General features: G+C 38.8%; 1 protein-coding gene across 5 annotated transcripts in view; it reads right to left on the reverse strand.

The window, feature by feature from the left end:
* Dock3 (dedicator of cytokinesis 3) overlaps positions 1 to 22184 on the reverse strand; it is a 401182-nt gene that overhangs the window by 281998 nt on the left and 97000 nt on the right. For all 5 annotated transcript variants that reach the window (XM_057766540.1, XM_057766539.1, XM_057766538.1 and 2 more), the window contains exon 4: positions 936 to 991. In XM_057766540.1, the coding sequence (XP_057622523.1) occupies positions 936 to 991 (56 nt within the window). The remainder of the gene's footprint in view (positions 1 to 935; positions 992 to 22184) is intronic.

The raw sequence follows: 22184 nt of genomic DNA on the forward strand, positions 1-22184 counted from the left end.
GTTTTTTGAGACAAGGCTCTTCTGTAACTTTGGAGCCTGTCCTGGAACTTGGGCTGTAGACTAGGCTGGCCTTGAACTCCCATAGATCTGCTGGACCCTAACTCCTGAATGCTGGGATTAAAGGCCTGTGCCCCCACCGCCCAGTACAAACAGGCTTTTCGTGGAAAACAATAAAATAAAATATAGTAAAACAAGATATAATAAGATAAAACAAAACACATCAGATCTGGACAACACAAACAGAAGAAAATGAGTCCAAGATACAGCACAAGAATCAGAGTGCCACTCATTCATACATTCAGGAATTCCATAAAAACACTTAACTGTGGTAATGCATGTATTTAATTCCAGCACTCTGAGGCAAAAACAGGCAGGTCCTGTGGGTTGAGACTACCCTGGTTTACATAGCAAATTCCAGGCCAGTGACATAGAGAGATATTGTCTCAAAAACAAACAAAAACAAAAATTTTTCTTTTTCAAATGTGTGCTTAATGTGTTCATTTGGCAGAATAATGTTTTTTGTCCACAAGGTATACCTTAAATTTTTAAATCTCTACTTATGAAGATTTTAAGTTTCCTTCACTTTGAGATGAACAGTGAAATGACAAATTCATCTCTAATACCTAGTCTATAAATAATTAATTCTCAAAATCTTACCTAATGTATTTATAAAAGACAATATATTAAACTGCTCTGATAAAATTTAGTTAAAGGTATTTATCCAGAATATGGTTAAAAAATAGAATTTGGGATTCTATATAATAATAAATGAAGATTTATTTTTATATAGAATTATTAGAATTTATATTAGAATTATATAGAAACAGATTTTAAAAATAAAATCCTGTCAATAGTAATTTTTAAACTATGAACCAAGTCACACTTCTGCTGCAACCTCTAATAATTATAAATTAACATTTAGGCTAATTACTCACCCCCTATTACTGACAATTGCCTTCTTCAAATGAATGTAATTTGCAGGAAAAATCCCCTGTAAAACAAACAAAAAGTTCAGTTAACAAAACATAAATTGTAATTAAAAAAGAAAGAGAATGGAAATGTAGTAAATAGTCTATTAAAACAACCACTTTGCCCATGAAGAATACAGAATTGAAGGAAGAGCATTAGGTTGGGATTTGATGACCATATATAACTAGATTGTATCCTCACAAGAAAACTACAGCCATAAACACTTCATAAATAAAATGTTCAATACTTACAAAGTAGGAATAGCCTATCAAGTGACCCACAAGCTACAGTATTATTTACAGGTCATTTGTGTTCAAAATTTACATCAATATCTTATCAATAACTTAGAATTATTCAGCATTGAGTTACAGAAACAATTTTAATACATTCACTAAAATTTAGGTTCATTTAAGAATGCATCAGCTTGGAAGATTTTATAAATAGTTCTTCTTGTACTCCTTTTAAAACTATTTTCATTTAGTAAGAAATACATTTTTATTTTTAAATTATATTTTAAATAACTATGTATGTGTGTGTGCATGCATAACATGCATGGAGGCCAGAGGACAACTTGTGGGAGTCCCTTCTCTCCTTCTGCTATGTGGCTTGAATTCAGGTGGTCAGGTTTGGTGACAGGTATCCTTACCAACACAAAAATATATTATGTTTAAAAAGCCACTTCAGTTTTCGAATCATTTCATTTTATCCTAATAAAATCGCTTCAAATAAAACATGAATGGCCTAAATACTCTCATCCTTTAACCCAGAGTATAATAAATTATAAAGTCCATCAATAACATATAAGGCCATCAGCAACTTAACTATAGTAATTCATTTTATATAATGGCTCATAATAAAAGATAATCTGTACAGTGACGAGGAATATTAAACATGAGAGAATATAAAGACTTACACTACAGAACTACATGCAGAAATAACTAAATGAAGCTCACATATATGATATTTATTATTCAAGAAAAGCTAGGTAGAAAAAATAAAGGCAACTACGTATTAATAAAAAGAAGAATTCATCAGGATGTTATAATGATTGTGAAAAATTCCAATAAATGTAAGGGTTTCCCAATAGCATAAAATAAACACTAAAGCACATTATAAGACAGTGGAAGGCTTCACTGCCTTACTCTGAGCGTTAGGTAGATCCTTGCAACTCAAAACAGTAAAGAAACATCAGCATTAAATAATCATACAATCAATAGATATTATTTACCACATCTAACATAAAAAATACACATTCATCTATGTGGCCTAGGGAACCTTCTCTGATATCTATTTTTGTCTAGATAACAAAAAACTAAATACCCAGTATCTTTAATGAACATAGATTTAAAAATTCTCAACAAAATATTCACAAAGCAAATTTAAGAACATAATATCTTACATCACTGTCAAGCTGGCTTCATCTCTGAGAAGCAAGGTTGGGTTCGACATATGTGAAGTAACAAATGAATTACACCATACAAAAAAGACTTAAGGACAGAAATAACATAATCATCTCAATAGACACAGAAAAGCTAAAGCTGGGCAGTGGTGGTGTGTGCCTTTAATTCCGGCACTCCGGAGGCAGAGGCGGATCTCTATGAGTTCTAGGTCAGCCTGGTCTACAAGAGCAAGTTCCAGGACAGGCTCCAAAGCTACAGAGAAATCCTGTCTCAAAAAACAAAAAACAAGGGGGCTGGAGAGATGGCTCAGTGGTTAAGAGTACTGACTGCTCTTCCAGAGGACCTGGGTTCAATTCCCAGCACCCACATGGCAGCTCACAACTGTCTGAAGATCCAGTTGCAGGGGATCTAACACCTTTGTACCAATGCACATAAAAAATAAAAGTTAAATAAACCATAAAATATTTTAAAAAAACAAAAACAAAAAAAAGATAAAGTCTTTTGACAAAATTCCAGTACCATTTCATGATAAAATCCTCAAAAATGGGACTAGAAGGAAATACCTCAATATAATAATGGCTACATTTGAAAAGCCTATAAGCTAACATTATACTAAATGAAGAAACTGAGAGCATTTCCTCCAAAATGTGAAATAACACAAAGTGGTCCACTCTTAATGTAATGCTCAGAACTTTAGTTAGAGAAATAACAGAAAAAATAAAAGGGATATAAGAAGGACAGGAAGAGGTTAAATCATTCCATCTGTAGATGGCATAATCTAATACTTAAGGGATGCTATGGACACCACCAGAAAACTCATAGCATAAGAAGACAAAAAGCAACATCAAAATCAGTAGTTTTTCTATATATCAATAATAAAGTGGCCAATAAAGAAATTAGGAAAGATAATTCATTTCAATAGCTTTATAAAAAAATAAGGGGACTAGAGCAAAGACTCCTTACTTAAGAGTGCTTTTGCAGATAAATGAAGTTTGGTTCTCTTCATGTCAAGGGACTTATAACCTCCTATAATTTTAGCTTGAGGGAATCTGATGTCCTCCTCTAGGTTCTATGAGCACATAGGCATGTACACATACATAGGCACACAAACATAAATAAAAAGATAAATCTTTATTAAAGGTCAGAATAAACCTCATTGTAAGATTTTAAAAACCTCTACAATGAAAACCTTAAAACATTTAATAATGATATTGATACAGTCACTAGAAAATAAAGGCATGTCATGCTTAGAGACTGACTCAATACCATGAAAAAAATTACTAAAAGAATTCTAAAGATTCAATTCAATCCCCATCAAAATATAAATGAAATTCCTCACTGAATTATATTTTAAAAAGCCTAGACTCATAGAGAACAACAATGACCTCAAAAAGACACAGCATTTCTAAAATAAAAATAAAAAAAACGGAATTTAACAACAACTGATCTCAAGTTAACCAAGAACTACTGGAAAAGAAAGAAAATGCAGAAATAAACCCACACAGCTATGGCCACCTAAGTTTTGACAAGGGTGTTAAAAGCATACATTGGAGTTGGAGAGGGAAGATAGTTTCTTCAACAAACGAGTGTTAGGAAAACCAGATCTCTATATACAGAAGAATGAAGTTAAACCTCCACTATGCATACTGAATATATATATATAGTATATTATAGATATTCAAAATTTAAAAATAGCTTATTATAAAACCTGAAATGCTGAAACTTTTGGAAGAAAATCTAGGGAAATGACTTCAAGATATATTGGTTTTATTTTAAATTCTGGAATGCACAATAGTGGGAAATAAACAACGTGACAAAAGGGATTACATGAAATCTAAAGGCTTCTTCATATTAAATGAAGCCATCTAGAGTGAAGGGCCTGGCTACAGAACAGGAGAAAAATATTTTTCCATTATATCTCAGAAAAGGAGTTAATGTAATATCTAGATATGTATTTTTTAAAAACTACAAAAATCAAGCACCAAAACTAAATCTTCTGATCAATAAATGGACGAATGAACCAAAAAGATAGTTCTCAAAAGAAGAAAATGTGTGGCCAACAGATATTTGAAAAGTGCTTTACTTTACAGCTTTATGCATTATAGAAATACAAACTAAAACTCTTTAAGACTGCATTTTATCCCAGTTAGAATAACTATCACCAAGAAAACAAGAGGCAACAAATGGTGCTGAGGACATAGGAAAATAGAAACCCATATTTACTACTGGCAAAATGTAGACTTGTGCAGTCATTATGAAAATCAGTATTTATGTCTTTCCAAAAACTAAAAATGAAACTAACATATGGTCAAACTATACTACTCCTAGGAATATGCACAAAGGATTATTGAGTCCTACTACAGAGATACTTACACATCTATGTTTACTGATGTACTACTCACTTACTGCTTTGAAGAGGCACCATGACCATGAAAACTCTTATAAAAGAAAACATTTCAATAGGGCTAACAGTTCAGAGGTTTAGTCCATTATCATCATGGTGGGACATGGTGGTATGCAGGCAGACATGGTGTTGGAAATGGAGCTAAGAGTTCTATATCTTTGATCCATAGGCAATAGGAAATAAACTGAAACATGGCGTGGCTTGAGCATATATAAGAACTCAAAGTCCACCCCCACAGCGACACACTTCCTCCAACAACGACACACTAACTCCAACAAAGTCTCTAATAAGTATTGGATCCTGCTTTTTGGGTATCCTCTGCTGATGCAATAAGCCAAACCAAACCAAATTAATAAGATCAGACTTAATTAGCAGAGCAAAGCAACTCCCGGGTAACTCTTGAAAAGGCAGGAGAGAAATCACATGGTAGGCCTAGCAACCAGATTTTAAGTATCCAGTAGGTGTGTCTTGAGCAGCTCTGGGGAAGAGCTGACCCTTGGTGGGCTTTCTGAGGGGCAGGGTCTGGAATGGAAGGAGACCAGAACAGAGATTCCCAACAGCCACACCTCCTAATAGTGCCGATCCCTATGAGTGTATGGAGACCAATTTCATTCAAACTATTACAATCCACTCCCTGGGCCTCATAAACTTTGTAACAATACAATAATGCAAAATGCATTTAGCTCAACTTCAAAAGCCCCTATAGTTTATCATAGTCTCAAAAATGTTTTAAGTACAAAGTTCAAAGTCTCTTCTGAGATTCATGCAATCTCTTAACCATCATTTTATTTAAGATTAAAATCAAAAACAGATCACCTATTTCTAACTTATAATGGCACAGGATATATATTAACATCTTAAAATGTAGGGAAGAGGGCACAGAGAGGAAATACTGGACCAAAGCAAGACCAAAACCCATGTAGGCAAACTCTATACTCTGCATCTCTATATATTATATCAAGACGCTCTTCCAGTCTCCAACCTGATTCAGCTTTATTGACTGCAACATACTTCTTTCTCTTGGACTGTTTTCACTCACTGTTAGCAGTTTTCCTTGGCAGGTACCCCACAGCTCTGGCATCTACAACATTTTGGAGTTTCCAAGGCAATCCAGGCTTCAACTTCACAGCTTCACAAAATAACCTGTCTAGACCTCCATGGACACCCAACACATTCCTGGCCTCGGTGGCTTCCCTTAGTCATAGGGGCAAATTCCGTAACCCCTTTCTTTTATTTCTTAACTCTAAAGCCAGAACAATGTGGTCAAAGCTACCACCATCTCTTGCTTGCTGGGGCTTGAACATGCTCCCCTTGTCCAATTACATCTTCACCAGCTCTCTAGTTTTGATGGTTACCTTCACTGCCTAAGTTTGGCTGTTCTTGAACTTGCTCTGTAGACCAGGCTGGCCTCAAACTGAGAGATCTGCCAGCCTCTACCTTCCAAGTGTTGGGATTAAAGGAGTATAACACCACACCTGCCTCTGAGCTTTTCTTTAATTCTTTTTCACAGGGTGGAAACTTAGCTGGGTGAAATCTTGTCCTGGGATCATCACTCCCTTTAGTCCATTTCTTAATCTGTTTATCTCCTTGAACACAAGATTTGGTTTCATTCCCCTTCCTGGTGCTCCTTTTCACCTCAGCTTGCTCCTTTTCATTATAAATCTTCATTAGACTTAACACTAATAACCACATGACAGAGTCTATACTAGGATATTTTGAGAGTTCCTCTGCCGGCAGAATTAATCCAAAACTCTTTATTTGACCTTAGGCAGACTCTTCAGACAAGGACAAAAAGTGGCCACTGTCTTCATCAAACTATCACAAGAATGATCTCTTGGCAACATACTAAAATATTCTCCTCTGAAACCTCTTGAGCCAGTCCCCAAAAGTTCAAATCATTCTCAGAACCATCTTCCATGTTCCTACTAGTATGGCCCATTAAGCAGTGCTTAAAGTTTTCCACTGTTTTCTAAATCCAAAGTACCAAAGTCCAAATTCCTCCAAACAAAAACATGGTCAGGCCCATCACAGCAACACCCCAGGTCCTGGTACCAAGTTCTGTCTCAGGTTTTCCATTGTTAAGAGACACCATGACCATGGCAACTCTTATAAAGGAAAACATTTAACTGGATGGCTTACAGTTTAGATGTTCAATCCATTATCATCATGGTGAGACATGTTGGTGTGCAGGCAGACATGGTGCTAGAGATGGAGCTAAGAATTCTATATCTTTGATCCATAGTGAACTGAGACACCGTGTGGCTTGAGCACGTATGAGACCTCAAAACCCACCCTCACAGTGGCCTTCCTCTGGCAAGGCCATACCTACTCTAACAAAGCCACACCTCCTAATAGTGTCACTCCCTATGAGCTTATGGGAGCAAAGTACATTCAAACTACTGAAATATCCATAAAAGATGACCAGATAATGAAAATGTGACATATATACGCAATTAAATTTTATTGAGACATAAAGGAAAATGAAATCATGACATGCACAGAAAATAGATGGACCGGGAAATTATATCTTAGTGAAGTATTCTAGAAAGAGAAATATCCTGTTTTTTTATCTCATATGCATAAGACCTGCACAAGCTCAAGCCAGCCAACATTCAGGCATGAATGGGTGTTATAAGGTAGAGGGCCACTTATTCGTCCCAGTCACCCAGCTAGCTTAGAACCAAAATAACCACACAGAAACTGTGTTCATTAAATCACTGCTTGGCCTATTAGCTCTAACATCTTATTGGCTAACTCTTACACCTTGATTTAGCCCATTTCTATTAATCAATGTATCGCCAGACGGCAGTAGCTTACCAGAAAAGATTTGGCATGTCTGATTCTGGTGGATTATGGTGTCTCTCTGACTCTGCTTTCTTCCTCCCAACATTCAGTTTTGTTTTCCACACCTACCTAAGTTCTGCCCTATCAAAAGGCCAAGGCAGTTTCTCTATTCATTAACCAATGAAAGCAAAACATAAACAGAAGGACCTCCTACACCAAGTGGGAGAAGAACTCATGAGGCCCCATTGTTAGCAAAAGAGCTATTGGGAGGGTCATATTTCTTTGGGGTTGTGACTCTGGTAGATTGTCCATATTCTGGTGAGTGGTCTCACATCTATTTGAATGCAAGCAGCAATAACTGGTTCAATGAGTTATTGATCAAAAGAAAAAGAGGAGGAGGAGATGAAGAAGATGGGAAGGTCCAAGAGAGGGGGAAGGGCCAGCTAAGCTGATACTATCAAGATACATAGTACACAGGTAAGAAATTGTCCAAGAATAAATAAAATATTCAAAAAAGTATGTATGAGGAGCCCACAGTGAAGTTCCATTACTTTGTATATTAATCTTTTTTTAAAAAAAAAAAAAAAAAAAGACTAATACAAATAGCCAGGTGTTATGGTACACACCCTTAGTCCCAGCACTTGAAAGGCAGAGGAAGGTGGATATCTGTGAGTTTGAGGCCAGTCTGGTCCACATAGTGAGTTCCAAAACAGCCAGGACTATACAGAAAGATCCTGTCAGAAAGAAAGAAAGAGAGAGAGGGAGAGAGGGAGGGAGGGAGGGAGGGAGGGAGGAGGAGGAGGAGGAGGAAGAGGAGGAGGAGGAGGAGGAGGAGGAGGAGGAGGAGGAGGAGGAGGAGAAGGAGAAGGAGAAGGAGAAGGAGAAGGAGAAGAAGAAGAAGAAGAAGAAGAAGAAGAAGAAGAAGAAGAAGAAGAAGAAGAAGAAGAAGAAGAAGAAGAAGAAAGAAGAAAAACCTAATAAAATAAAAAATAAAGTTAAAAGCCTCTATTCAACAAAGGAAACAGTTACCAGTGAAGAAAGAGGCCACATAATGGAGAAAATCCTTACCAGATAGTCATCTCATATGAGATTAGTAGCAAGAATACATCAAGAACAAAAAACAAAAAACACACATACAAAAAAACAAACCTCAATTTAATCAATAAAGAGGTAAGTAAATTGAGTAAACAGTTCTCAAAAGAAGAAAAACCAAGTACTAGGTGGTGGTGGTATACACCTTTAATCCCAGCACTCTGGGGGCAAAAGCAAGCAGATTTCTGTGAGTTCAGGGCCATCCTGGTCTACAGAGCAAATTCCAAGACAGTGAGGGCTGTTTTATGGAGAAATCAAAAAAAGAAAAAGAAAAGGAGCAGGAGAAAGAGAAAAAGAAGAGGAAGGGCCTGGAAAGATGACTCAACAGTCAAGAACACTTGCTGCTCTTCTAGAGAACCTGGATTCAGTTCCTAACACCCACGTGGCAGATAACAACCATCTGTAACTCCAGTTCAAGGAGATTTGATACTTTCTTCTGACGTCCATGAAGACCAGTCATGCACACAGTGCACATAAATACATGCAAGTACTCATATACACACATAAAAGTAAAATTTTTTCATAAAAAAGAAAAATGGATGAACAATAAAAACATGGAAAAAATGTTTAATATTCTTAGCTATTATTGTGGCTGGTTTTAATGTCAATTGGCCACAAATCAGAATCACCTGAGTAGGGAGTCTCACCTGAAGAACTGTCCTGATTATTTCAGGAAGACTCAACCCAATTGTGAGTTGCAACTTCTGTTAGGTGTCCACCTGACAATGGGTACTTTAGAGAAAGTTCATTCTCTTGCCTTTTGTTCTCTTGGCCTGCCACTGAGTTGATTTGCTCTGTTGTTGTTGTTGCTGCTGCTGCTGCTGCTGCTGCTGCTGCTGCTGCTGCTGCTGCTGCTGCTGCTGCTGCTGCTGCTTCCTTTGCTGAGAGCAGAACCAGCATTTCCAAACTTTCATTATGTAATAGAGATCAGCAGCTTTCTAGGGAATTACCAGAGTCCTAGCACTAGATTAGACTACAGGCATCCCACCTTGTAGACTGAGTGACTACTAGTTGTCATCCCCTTTTTAAAGGGGGTTATTCTGGAACTACTCCAACTACTATGGCACACAGCCTCAAGGACCCAATTCCAGGGTATCAGCATCTGAGGTGTGATTTGGCTGTTGTTACTATTTTAAAGCTTGTTTAATAGATTCCCCATGGGGAAATGCAAATCAAACTTTGGAGCCTCCCTGACTAATAACTTGTGAGGTGGTACCACACACCTGGCACAGAAATTTTCATTTAATAATCCATGTCTTCTGAGGGAAGGGTAATGGGACATACACAGCACTAGGGATCAAGAGCTTTTCTTGCCTAATTTTAATAGAGAAGGCTGAGATGAATCACAAAGAAAGCAACATCAGCAGAGATGGTGGGAAAGCAGCTGTGGAGCTGCTAGCTGCTTTAATAGCCACTTAAGAGGTTGAACCACGAGAGATGCAGGCAACAGCAAAACCTGAATCTCAACACCTAGGTTTACTAACTACAACATCAGCAAAGGCTAAGGATTCCAACTTCCCAGACCTCTGTAAGAGATGTAACCATTGTAAGCTATGCCTGAACAAAGGTTGTAATACTTATTACCATATAGTTAATGGTCCTAGTACCTTAAACAAGAGCTACAAAATTAGGAGAGAGAACCTTCTTGTCTGCTGCTACCGCTCACTACTGACAAATACCAAGGTATATAAAAGTTGCCAGAGGCCATCAAAAGAACTCCTCACCTAAACACAATTTCTACTCAGAGAAAAAGAACCCCAACAAAATGATTCACAGAAAGCACAAAAAGGGTGCTTACAATACAGGCTTAAGGAAATCTTAACAACAAACTACCAATTCCAACAGTGTTTAACTGTAGTCGTGCAGGGATTCTAAATTTTGAGTTCAGTGTGGGTTACATACTGAATCTGAGGCCTGCTTGAGCTAAACAGAAAGACCCTGTCTCAGGAAAGTACAACAATGTACCTCCCACCCCGTACTTTACAGTAGTTAACAATGATAAACTGTTCCACACAATCTTGATTCATTATTCCCCAGTTACACTCACTGTAGTACTGCAGAGTACACTTCAGAAAGCATCTACAAATTCATCAATATGTATCTTTAGTAACAGTTTCTCTTAGAAGTTTTATACTGTGTAATATATGGTTTATGTCCCCTAAGGTTCTTGTGACGAAGGACCTCAGAGTGGCACTACTAGGAGGTAACCAGTTCTTTAGAAAGTAGACCCCCTGACCTGCACAGATCCAAACTAGGCCCACTGAATGTGGGTGACAGTTGTGTGGTTTAGGAAATCTGTGGGGTCACTGGAAGTGGGATCAGGATTTATCCCTAGTGCTTGAACTGGCTTTTTGGAACCCATTCTTTTTGGATGGATACCTTGCTCAGCCTAGATATATATACCCCAACATCTACCCCATCTATGACATGCTGGAACTTGTTAAGGGACTGGTCCTGCAGAACCATAGCAGCAGGATCTCTATGACTTGGGACAACTCCACGATATCTGAGAGGAGTTTTGATGGTGGTCCAGTATTGATGGTGTACCAGAAGTCAGAGGCCTTGAACCTGACAAACAACTCATTACACAATGAACATTTGCAAGTAAAGTTGTTTGGACAAATGGTTCTGCTACATGACACACCACACTTCTCAATGCCACTAAGATGAATGAATAGGTAGGTGATAGAGACTCAGGAAAGACGGAAGAGCAAAGTGAGTTGTTTTGTTTTGTTTGTTTTTTGTTTTGCTTGTTGTTTTCTTTGTCTGTGTTTTGTTTTTGTAGGGCTTTTGTTTTTGCTGTTTGTTTTTTAATTAATATTTTACCTGTATTTTTATTTTTTAATTTTTATTTCCTCTTATATTCTTCTTGGGAGGGACGCTACAATGGTGAAGGGTGATATAGAGGGACTGGGAAGTAGGTGGGATTGGGAGGCATGATGTGAAATTCCAAAAGAATCAACAAAAAATTATGTTCTAAATAAATAAAGAAATAAAAGGAGAGCAACTGTTGGCCAAGAAATCCTTCACTGCCAACTGGTGAAACTGTCCTCTTAGAAGCCTGGCTGTTTCAGACACAATCATTATTGGCTATTCATACCGACTCTACCAGGTGGCAGAGTGGCTTTCCCTGCCCCTGTGGAGCTCCAACAACCAGGCCCTGCCCCCATACTTCTCTAATGGCTGTAATAGCCATTCCCAACACTCTCAGGCCCTACAGAAAAAAATCCCAACAATCTCTGAGTTTGCCCCAAAATCAGGCCACATAACCTCTCTATTTCCAGGTCATTCTGGAAAGCTCTACCCCCAAGAAATGCCATATAAACACTGTCTTCTGTTTAGTTCTCCGCTGCCTCCCACCTGAGCAGAGGCAACCACCCTGCTGGGTTCCTTGCCACCCATAAATATCTTGTGTGAGTGTGATAATGTTGTATGGTATGACTTCTGTAGAATTTTAACTACAACTGCCAGGATACCTTTCCCATCTGAGCAGCTGTACTCACAGTCACTCTGAGGACACTGCAACAAATACAGGGGGCAATACACCCGTAACACACCTCAAGAGTAACCCCTCCAACAGATGCAGGGGTCAGTACACCCATAACACGGATCCAACAGATTCAGGGGCCAGTACACCCATAACACAGATCAAGAATAACCCCTCCAACAGATTCAGGGGCCAGTACACCCATAACACGGATCAAGAATAACCCCTCCAACAGATGCAGGGGGACAGTACACCCATAACACAGATCAAGAATAACCCCTCCAACAGATGCAGGGGGACAGTACACCCATAACACAGATCAAGAGTAACCACTCCAGAGCCCTTGCTTAGAAAGCATTACTCCAGAAGACTTTACAGTCATTTTCGTCATACCATACCAGAGGGAGCACTTCTCTTCGTGGTCCAGCTAAAGGATTCTGATTAGTGTAAATATAATGCTTCATTTACATGAATGGTTACCTTCTCCTGACAATATAAACATACTACCTGGAAGACATCCTCTTGTACTGGCCGTTGTGTTACAAAATTAAGCACATGATAGAAGAGAAAGTGGGAAGTATTCTACAACACATGGGCACAGGAGACCACTTCCTATGTATAACCCCAGCAGCACAGACATTAAGGGCAACACTGAATAAATGGGACCTCCTGAAACTGAGAAGCTTCTGTAAAGCAAAGGACACTGTCACTAAGACAGAAAGGCAACCCACTGACTGGGAGAAGATCTTCACCAACCCCGCAACTGACAAAGGTCTGATCTCCAAAATATATAAAGAACTCAAGAAACTAGACTGTAAAAAACTAATCAACCCAATTATAAAATGGGGCACTGAGCTGAACAGAAAATTCTCAACAGAAGAAGTTCAAATGGCCAAAAGACACTTAAGGTCATGCTCAACTTCCTTAGCGATCAGGGAAATGCAAATCAAGACAACTTTAAGATACCATCTTACACCTGTCAGAATGGCTAAAATCAAAAACACCAATGATAGCCTTTGCTGGAGAGGATGTGGAGTAAGGGGTACACTCATCCATTGCTGGTGGGAATGCAAACTTGTGCAACCACTTTGGAAAGCAGTGTGGCGGTTTCTCAGGAAATTCAGGATCAACCTACCCCAGGATCCAGCAATACCACTCTTGGGAATATACCCAAGAGATGCCCTATCATATGACAAAAGTATCTGTTCAACTATGTTCATAGCAGCATTGACTGTAATAGCCAGAACCTGGAAACAACCTAGATGTCCTTCAATGGAGGAATGGATGAAGAAAGTATGGAATATATACATATTAGAGTACTACTCAGCAGTAAAAAACAATGACTTCTCGAATTTTGCATGCAAATGGATGGAAATAGAAAACACTATCCTGAGTGAGGTAAGCCAGACCCAAAAAGAGGAACATGGGATGTACTCACTCATAATTGGTTTCTAGCCATAAATAAAGGACATTGAGCCTATAATTTGTGATCCTAGAGAAGCTAAATAAGAAGGTAAACCCAAAGAAAAACATATAGTCATCCTCCTAGATATTAACCTTCATCAGGTGATGAAAGGAGACAGAGACAGTGACCCACATTGGAGCAACGGACTGAAATCCCAAGGTCCAAATCAGGAGGAGAGAGAGAACGAGCAAGGAACTCAGGACCGCAAGGGGTGCACTCACATACTGAGACAATGGGGATGATCTATCGGGAACTCACTAAGGCCAGCTGGACTGGGTCTAAAAAAAGCATGGGATAAAACCGGACTCGCTGAACATAGCGGACAATGAGGGCTGCTGAGAAGTCAAGAACAATGGCACTGGGTTTTGATCCTACTGCACGTACTGGCTTTGTGGGAGTCTCGGCAGTTTGGATGCTCACCTTACTAGACCTGGAAGGAGGTGGGAGGTCCTTGGACTTCCCACAGGGCAGGGAACCCTGACTGCTCTTCAGGCTGATGAGGGAGGGGGAGTTGATTGGGGGACAGGGAGGGAAATGGGAGGTGGTGGCGGGGAGGAGGCAGAAATCTTTAATAAATAAATAGATAGATAGATAGATAGATAGATAGATAGATAGATAGATAGATAGATAGATAGATAGATAAAATAAAAGTTTAAATTACAAAAAAAACAAAAACAAAATTAAGCACAGTAAAAAGCTTCTTTCTGATGGAAATTAGATTTTTATCATAAAATGAAGAAAGCCGAACTGTTTAGAGAGAGACAGAGAGAGAAATGGGGTGGTAGCATTGGTGGTGGCAGCAACAATAGCCATAGTAGTGGTGACAGAAATAGAATTCTGGCAAGAAAGTGGCTAAAGAGTTTCAAAGAAAGGTCAGTGGCAGAAATGGTGGTAAACAGGTATCCAGAAGGATAAAGCATAGTAGAAGTGTAGAAATGGTTGTGCAGAGCCAAAGAAGGGATTATGGGCAATGATTACTGGGATACTTCCAGGAACTGCCAGACTCTAGGATGTTGACACCCAATGCCCAAGAGATACAGACTAGCTGCTGTTAGAAGTCATAGGTCTATCACCGAAGACTTTGGGAACTATGACAGCAGCTGATACTGAGTGCTGCTACCACTACCTACTGCTAAAAGCTGAAGACTAGACAGATGGCTCAGTGGTACAGGCATTTGACACCAAGTCTGACAGATAATCTGAGTTCTTTCTAGGACCCATATGGTGGAAGGAGAAAACTGACTCCTACATGTTGTCCTTTGCCCTCCGCATGTGTGACACTGCATGCCTACACACATGCCTTTACACACACACACACACACACACACACACACGCAAATATTTTTTTAAGATGAGGCTTATACTAGCTACCAATTAAGGATCTCTTGTAATCAAAGCCTAGAAAAGCTTGCAACTTTAGCAAAAGACACTGGCCTATAACCTAGCACCATAAGCTACTAGTTCTCAGAATATTGAGATATAAGCATGTCAACTAAGTCCATAAGCCTTTGGCACCCAAAGATTCAGTTGTGTAACTCTAGAAGAGCTACTCATCACATATTAGTGATGTGTGTGTATGTGTGTGTGTGTGTGTATGACTATGTCACAGCACATATAGATGTCAGATGACACAACAGGTATCAGGGGTGTCAGCTTCCACGGTCTGAGACAGGAACTCTCTTGTTCACTGTTGTGTATGTCGATCTTCCAGAAACACTCTTCTTTCACCTCCCATCCCCAGGAGGACCATACGGAGATTACGGACAATGTGTACTACTGCATTTGCTTTTTACGTGGCTTCAGGGATCTAAATTCAGGTCATCAGGCTTGCACAATAAGCACTCTAGCACTTTACCAATGAGCTATATCTCTAGCCACCATTTAAAATCTCTGTATGACTAACAGCCAACTGACAGGCACTACTATCAGTCTTTTACTGTATCTAAGAGAATGTACACTTGAAGAAAAATCTATTAAAGTGCCAAAGCGTTTCGCTTTCATTCAAACTTTATTCAATAATAGAGAATTCAAATGTTGAAATATTAAAGGTCCTTTGTCCAAAATATATACCTTGGAAAACACCATAGAATTCAAAGTGAAAAAATTCTTGATGGAATAAATATGGAAAAATAAACAAAAAGCAAGTCTATATACATATATATGAATATACTTATTTATAACAATAATGATTAAAGAAAAAAGGCCATGAATTTGAGAGGAGGCAGCAAGGACATGGAAGGGGCTGGAAGAAAGGAAGGGAAGTGATGTAATTATGTTTTAATTAAAGATAACAATTTTTAATCTAGGTGTCGTGGTATACTAGCACATACCTTTTAATTTCAGCACTCAGGAGACAGAGGCAAGAAGATCTCTGTGAATTCAAGGTCAGTTTGGTCTATAGAATGAGTTCCAGGACAGCCAGAGCTACACACAAGATACCCTGTCTCAAAAAAAAAAGTCTAAATGAGTCAGACAGTGGTGGCGCATGCCTTTAATCCCATCATGCAGGAGTAAGAGGCAGGCAAATCTCTGCGTTCGAGACCAGCCTGGCCTACAAAGTGAGTTCCAGTACAGCTAAGACTACACAGAGTAACCTTGTCTAGAAAAACTGAAATAATAATAATAATAAAAACAAGTGTAAATGAAAATAAGAGAAAATATAGCTCAATAAAAACAATTTAAAAGTTTAACTTTTTTAAAAAAAAATTTAACTCAAAAAGTTAAACAACTCAAAAACAAAAAGAAGAAAACTCAGAGTAGAAACTACTAAGACATTTACTCTTTAAGTAATTTCTTTATGCACACATTTAAGCCAGGAAGAGATTAATTTTTGAAGGTTATAATTATATTCAATGTACACTCCTGCATTCAAAATTTTGATATTTATCTATTCGTTATTTATTTATAAAAAGTATATTATTAGGAGCTGGAAAAATAACTCAGAGGAAAAATAAAATAAATAAATAAATAACTCAGAGGTTAAGAGCACTGGCTTTTCTAGAGGACCTGGGTTCAATTTGAAAAACCCATATGGCAATTTACAACCATCTGTTTCTCCAATCTCAGGGGATCTAATGCCCTTTTATGGCCTTCACAGGTACCAGGTATGCAAAAGCAAAGACAAAAATGCAATAAAAACATACCTATAAAATATTTTTTTAATTTTAAAGCAGTTACGGATATAATTCAACCCTAAAATCACTTATTCCTAGTGTTTATATGACAGCACGCGGATGGTCAAGAGTGGCTAATTCAGATGTACACAAGATCTTTATACCTTAAGTAAGTATTCATATCAACTTTCTGTAGCAGACTAAAGGTAATGAAATGAAAGATGCATAAACAATGTCTAAATGGAGAAGATTTTGTGGATGATACAATAATGCTGTAAGTCCTACATAAATTTCAGGAACATGTGAAATTTTCTACTCAATATTTCAGCAAATAAAACCAAAGTTGTCTTCTGTCCTACACACACACACACACACACACACACACATTAAAGGAAGGTTAGTACTAGCTTCTTAATACCCTGATTAAATTTGTATTAATCAGCAGTTAAGAATCTTGGGCTGAAGTTGGATACTTGCCTAGCCTGTCTGAGGCCCTAAATTCAATCCCAAGTACCACAAAACAGGAGAAGTCTTGAATTTTATTTGATATGACAGAAATGAAATGTTTACATAATTCGGAGGAATTTTCAGATAATCCCTTTCAAAAGAAATAAATATATAAATCTACATAGAAAACAATGAATGCACAACTCTCACATGCATCATTATATCAGAAGACAAGAAACTGCTTATTGAATGTTTCTAATGTACATTTTAACCACTGAGCATATTACAGGCATGATTCCATGTTTCATTCAGATTGTATATGAACTTTGTTGAAAAACAAAACTGTTTTTAATGTGTTTTGAAAAGGCCTACCAATTCAAACTTAAGATGTGAATATCTATTGCTAGTAAATGCTGTAGCCACCTAACATCTAGAAGAAAGTGGAAATTACCAAAATACACAATCGCAGAAGTACATCTGCATAAAGAAAACAATAAAATCTAATTAGACGCAAAAAAAAAAACTCCTAACACTGCTTAGTGTAATTCCTGCTCCACTAACTGTCAAACTATTTCAAAAACTGAACACAAAGTAGTTCTCTCACAAAATCCAAATAACTATACATAATGAAAAGAATTTAGAAACAGGTGTAAGATTCTGAGCACTTTTTTGTAATTCTAAAATAAATATAGTTACCTTTCTGGAGAAGTCAGTTAAAAAGCTAGAAGACGACTATGCAGAGAAACCTAATTACCATAATTCAATGGTTCAAATGAGAATAGCTAATTCAGGAAGTTTCTATTTGTACATTACATAAAATCATGACCAAATTTCCAAAAGCCAAAATATGAATAAGAACTACTAGAAAACAATGGAAGACTGTAATTTATATGCTATTTATCTTGATATTTGTGGTCTGGGCCACCTTTCTACCTTGATTCCTACTAGTATTTTAATATCAGAGTGAAGCAAGTAGCCATTTAATTAACTGCTTTGTGACTAAAGTTTCAAATTAATAATGCACAATGTATCATTTCAAAAAATTTTTTTAAATTTTTATTGATTCTTTGTGGATTTCACATCATGCATCATCCTGATTCCACTCATCTCCCTGTCCCCTGGCTGCTGCCCTCTGCCCTTGCACCCCCCTCCCCCAAAACAAAATTTAAAAGTAAAACCAAAAACAAATGAATAAACAAACAAAAACCTTGGTATGAAAGCTATAGTGTGGCACAGTGAGTCACACAGTACACCATTTAGTCCATACATGTTAACTTGTAAAGCGTTTATTGAAATAAGTCACTGATTGGTCTGGTTGGAGGCCTCTGGCTTCTACTACACCCTCGATAGTGGGCCCTCACTGGGACTCTTCTTGGACATCCTATTGCTGCCTATATCATGGAGATCCTGTAGTTTTGGATCTGCAGGTCTGGCCCCTTCACATGCTCTAGCAGTCCATAGATGAGGTGGGTGTTAGGAAGGGCTACCTCTTAGTCCTGGTTGTGAACCTGGGTGGTAACTGGGTTGGTCAGCCTGGCAGATTTCCCTCATAGTAACCACCCAGGTGAGCTCTCCAGCACCGCCCTGGCTAGAACATCCAATGTAGCACACAGCAAGGATCAGGGCCATTTCTCTAGCTCTCACACCCACAGGTCCAGTTCACCCACACTCACACCACCAGGTCCAGCTCTATTGCTTTGCCCAGGTGAGGTGCAGGGCCAGCTCTTCCATTCTAAGGCCCCCAAGTCAGCTCTCCTGCCTGTCACAGGTAGCAAGGGATTTGGCGGGGGGGGGGGGGGAGCACATATTTCCTTACTCTTGCCATCCCATGGTGTATGAGGGAGGGAGCAGGGACAGCTCTCCTGCTCTCCCACATACAGGCCCAACTCAACTGAGTCCCCACGAACAGGATCAGTTCTAGAAGGTAGTAACCATCTGCCAAGATGACCAAATGGGTCCCTAGACAACTACAGCTACAGGTAATCTTACAAACATCAAAATAATAATGACCGCACCCCATCAAATCACAGTATCATGACAGATAAAATGGTTATTCATTTAGTTCATGGAATTTTGAAGCATTTTAATATCAATGAACAAATAATTTAAAAAATTATGTTTAGGCCTGGGGAGAAAGCTCAGTAGGTATAAAGTGCTTTACTTGCAAATACAGAGACCTAACTTTGAGCCTTCAAACACACATTAAAAACAGCCCGGTACAGTGGCACATTTGTAATCTCAGAGCTGAAGAGGCTGAACCAAGTGGGTTCTTGGGGTTCTCTTGGCAGTCATCCTCATAGCTAGTTGGAATTTCAGCCAGTTAAAGACTAGGGTAAAGGGCCACCCAGGCCCTGAAACCAGACCTAATGAAAGAAACCCACCCTGGCCCTGAAACCAGAGACAGTGAAAAAAACACTTTAGCTCTGAACCCAGAACCTAAGAAACACACTCTTACTATGAAACCAGAGCCAAAGAAGTATACTTTGGCCCTGGAAAAAGAGCCAGTGAAAGAAATAGGTGCTGCCCCCAAAACTAGAGACAAAAAGCTAAAAAATGCCAGTGAAAGAAAAAGTTTGGCCCTGAAACCAACTCTGCCACCAGCCAACTGAACATGAAACCAACCAATCCCTGAGCAGGAAACCAACCAATCTGACCCTGAACCCAGAGCTAGTGAAAGAAATATAACCTGAATCTGAAACCCAAACCAGTGAAAGAAACACTTTAGCCAAAAACACACACCCTGACCTTGATATCAGAGCAAAGAAACACAATTTTGTCCTAGAACCAGAGCCAGTAAAATAAGTACATATTAGCCTTGAAAATAGAGCATAAAGGTTAAAAAGGGCCAGTGAATGAAACACAGTTTGGCCCTGAAACCACAGCCAACTCTACCCCTGACCAACCAGACCAACCAATCCCGAAGCAGGAAAGCTAATCAATCCTTGAGCAGAAAAATCTCCTTCCTGGGAAGACTCTGCCCCTAAGAAGTCCTAAATAAGCCCCTCTGCCTTTTCAGTTGTGGGCTGTCCTTCACCACTCTGACAGAGGCAGCCACTCTCTCCTGGACTCCTTCCCAAATAAATCATGGGTTTTTTTTTTTCTTTTCTTTTTGGATTTCTCGAGCCAGGGTTTCTCCGTAGCTTTTGGTTCCTGTCCTGGAACTAGCTCTTGTAGACCAGGCTGGACTCGAACTCACAGAGATCCGCCTGCCTCTGCCTCCCAAGTGCTGGCATTAAAGGCGTGCGCCACCACCGCCCGGCATAAATCATGTTCTTAAAACAGTTTAAGGTAAAGTTCTTGGCTGGCATGGAGTGAAAAAAAACCTTTTCTGAGACTTTCCTTGAGGGAACCTGAGCAAAAAATAAAAATAAAAAATAAAATAAAATAACCAGAAGAAACAGTTACATCTGCTGGGAAAATCCCTTAGGGGTGAAGCAGAAAAACTAACTTTTTGCTAGAGCTACATTTCTGCAGGGGTTTCCCCTTTAGCAGAGTGAAGCAGAAAAAGCAACATGTTGGGCCTGAGCGGAGCTGAGCTGAACAGAGTAGAAGAAAAGGATAGCTCTGCTAGGACATTCCCTTAGGGGAACAGAGCAGAGCACAACTGTACTAGCTCTCTCTAGGAGAGGAGCAGGATTGCTACATCCTGTGGGGAGACCATCCCCCACCACACCCCAGCTTCAGGTACCCCCAGACTTTCTGATGAGTCAGGATAGCTTTCCCATCAAAGCTGTCCCTTCCAAGCTCCAGAGCTGTCCCTTCCCAGCTCCAGGTATCACCTGACTTCCCAACAAGTCAGGATCCCTTCCCTCTAGAGCTGTAACACTGGCAAAGACACTATCTCAAAATAAAATAAAAGGTAGACCTAAGAAACAAACCCAAGTTGTTCCTCTGTCATCCAAACAAATGCACACAGAAAAAAAAATGTGTATTTAACATTTTAAAGGTGTCATTATTCACAAGGTGCACAATCATCAAGTAGTAGTGCTGGCAGATGATAAACGGGCTGAGAAAGAAATCATAAAAGCATCACCCTTCACAATAGCCACAAATAGCATAAAATATCTCGGAGTAACTCTAACCAAACAAGTGGAAGACCTGTATGACAACAACTTTAAATCTTTGAAGAAAGAAATTGAAGAAGACACCAGAAAATGGAAAGATCTCCCATGCTCTTGGGTAGGTAGAATTAACATAGAAAAAACTACAATCTTACCAAAAGCAATCTACAGATTCGATGCAATGCCCATCAAAATCCCAGAAAAATTCTTCATAGAGTTCGAAAGAACAATACTCAAGTTCATATGGAAAAGCAAAAAACCCAGGATAGCCAAAACAATCCTGTTCAATAAAGGAACTTCTGGAGGCATCACAATCCCTGACTTCAAACTCTACTACAGAGCTACAGTACTGAAAACAGTCTGGTATTATCATAAAAAACAGACAGGAAGACCAATAGAACTGAATTGAAAACCCAGATATCAATTCACACACCTCAAACACCTGATTTTTGACAGAAAATTAGGAAACAACCTACCTCAAGACCCAGCAATACCACTTTTGAATATATACTCAAAGGATACTCGATCATACCACAAGGACACATGCTCAATTATGTTCATAGCAGCATTTTCCATCACAGCCAGAACCTGGAAACAACCTAAATGCCCCTCAACCAAAAAATGGATAAGAAAAATGTGGTACATTTACACAATGGAGTACTACACAGCAGGCAAATGGAGCTAGAAAACGTCATAACGAGTGAGGTAACCCAGACCAAGAAAGACAAATATCAAAAATATTCATAAATGACTTTTAGACATAAAACAAAGAAAAACCAGCCTACAATTCACAATCCCAGGGAACCTAGACAACAATGAGGACACTAAGAAAGACATACATAGATCTAATCTACATGGGAAGTAAAAAAAGATCTCATGAGTAAATTGGGAGCATAAGGATCATATGAGAGTACAGAAAGAGAGAGGAGAAGAAGGGAGGAAAGGAGAGAAAAATATACAGC

Source organism: Chionomys nivalis, chromosome 4 (assembly GCF_950005125.1).
Source record: "Chionomys nivalis chromosome 4, mChiNiv1.1, whole genome shotgun sequence".
Taxonomy (NCBI): domain Eukaryota; kingdom Metazoa; phylum Chordata; class Mammalia; order Rodentia; family Cricetidae; genus Chionomys; species Chionomys nivalis.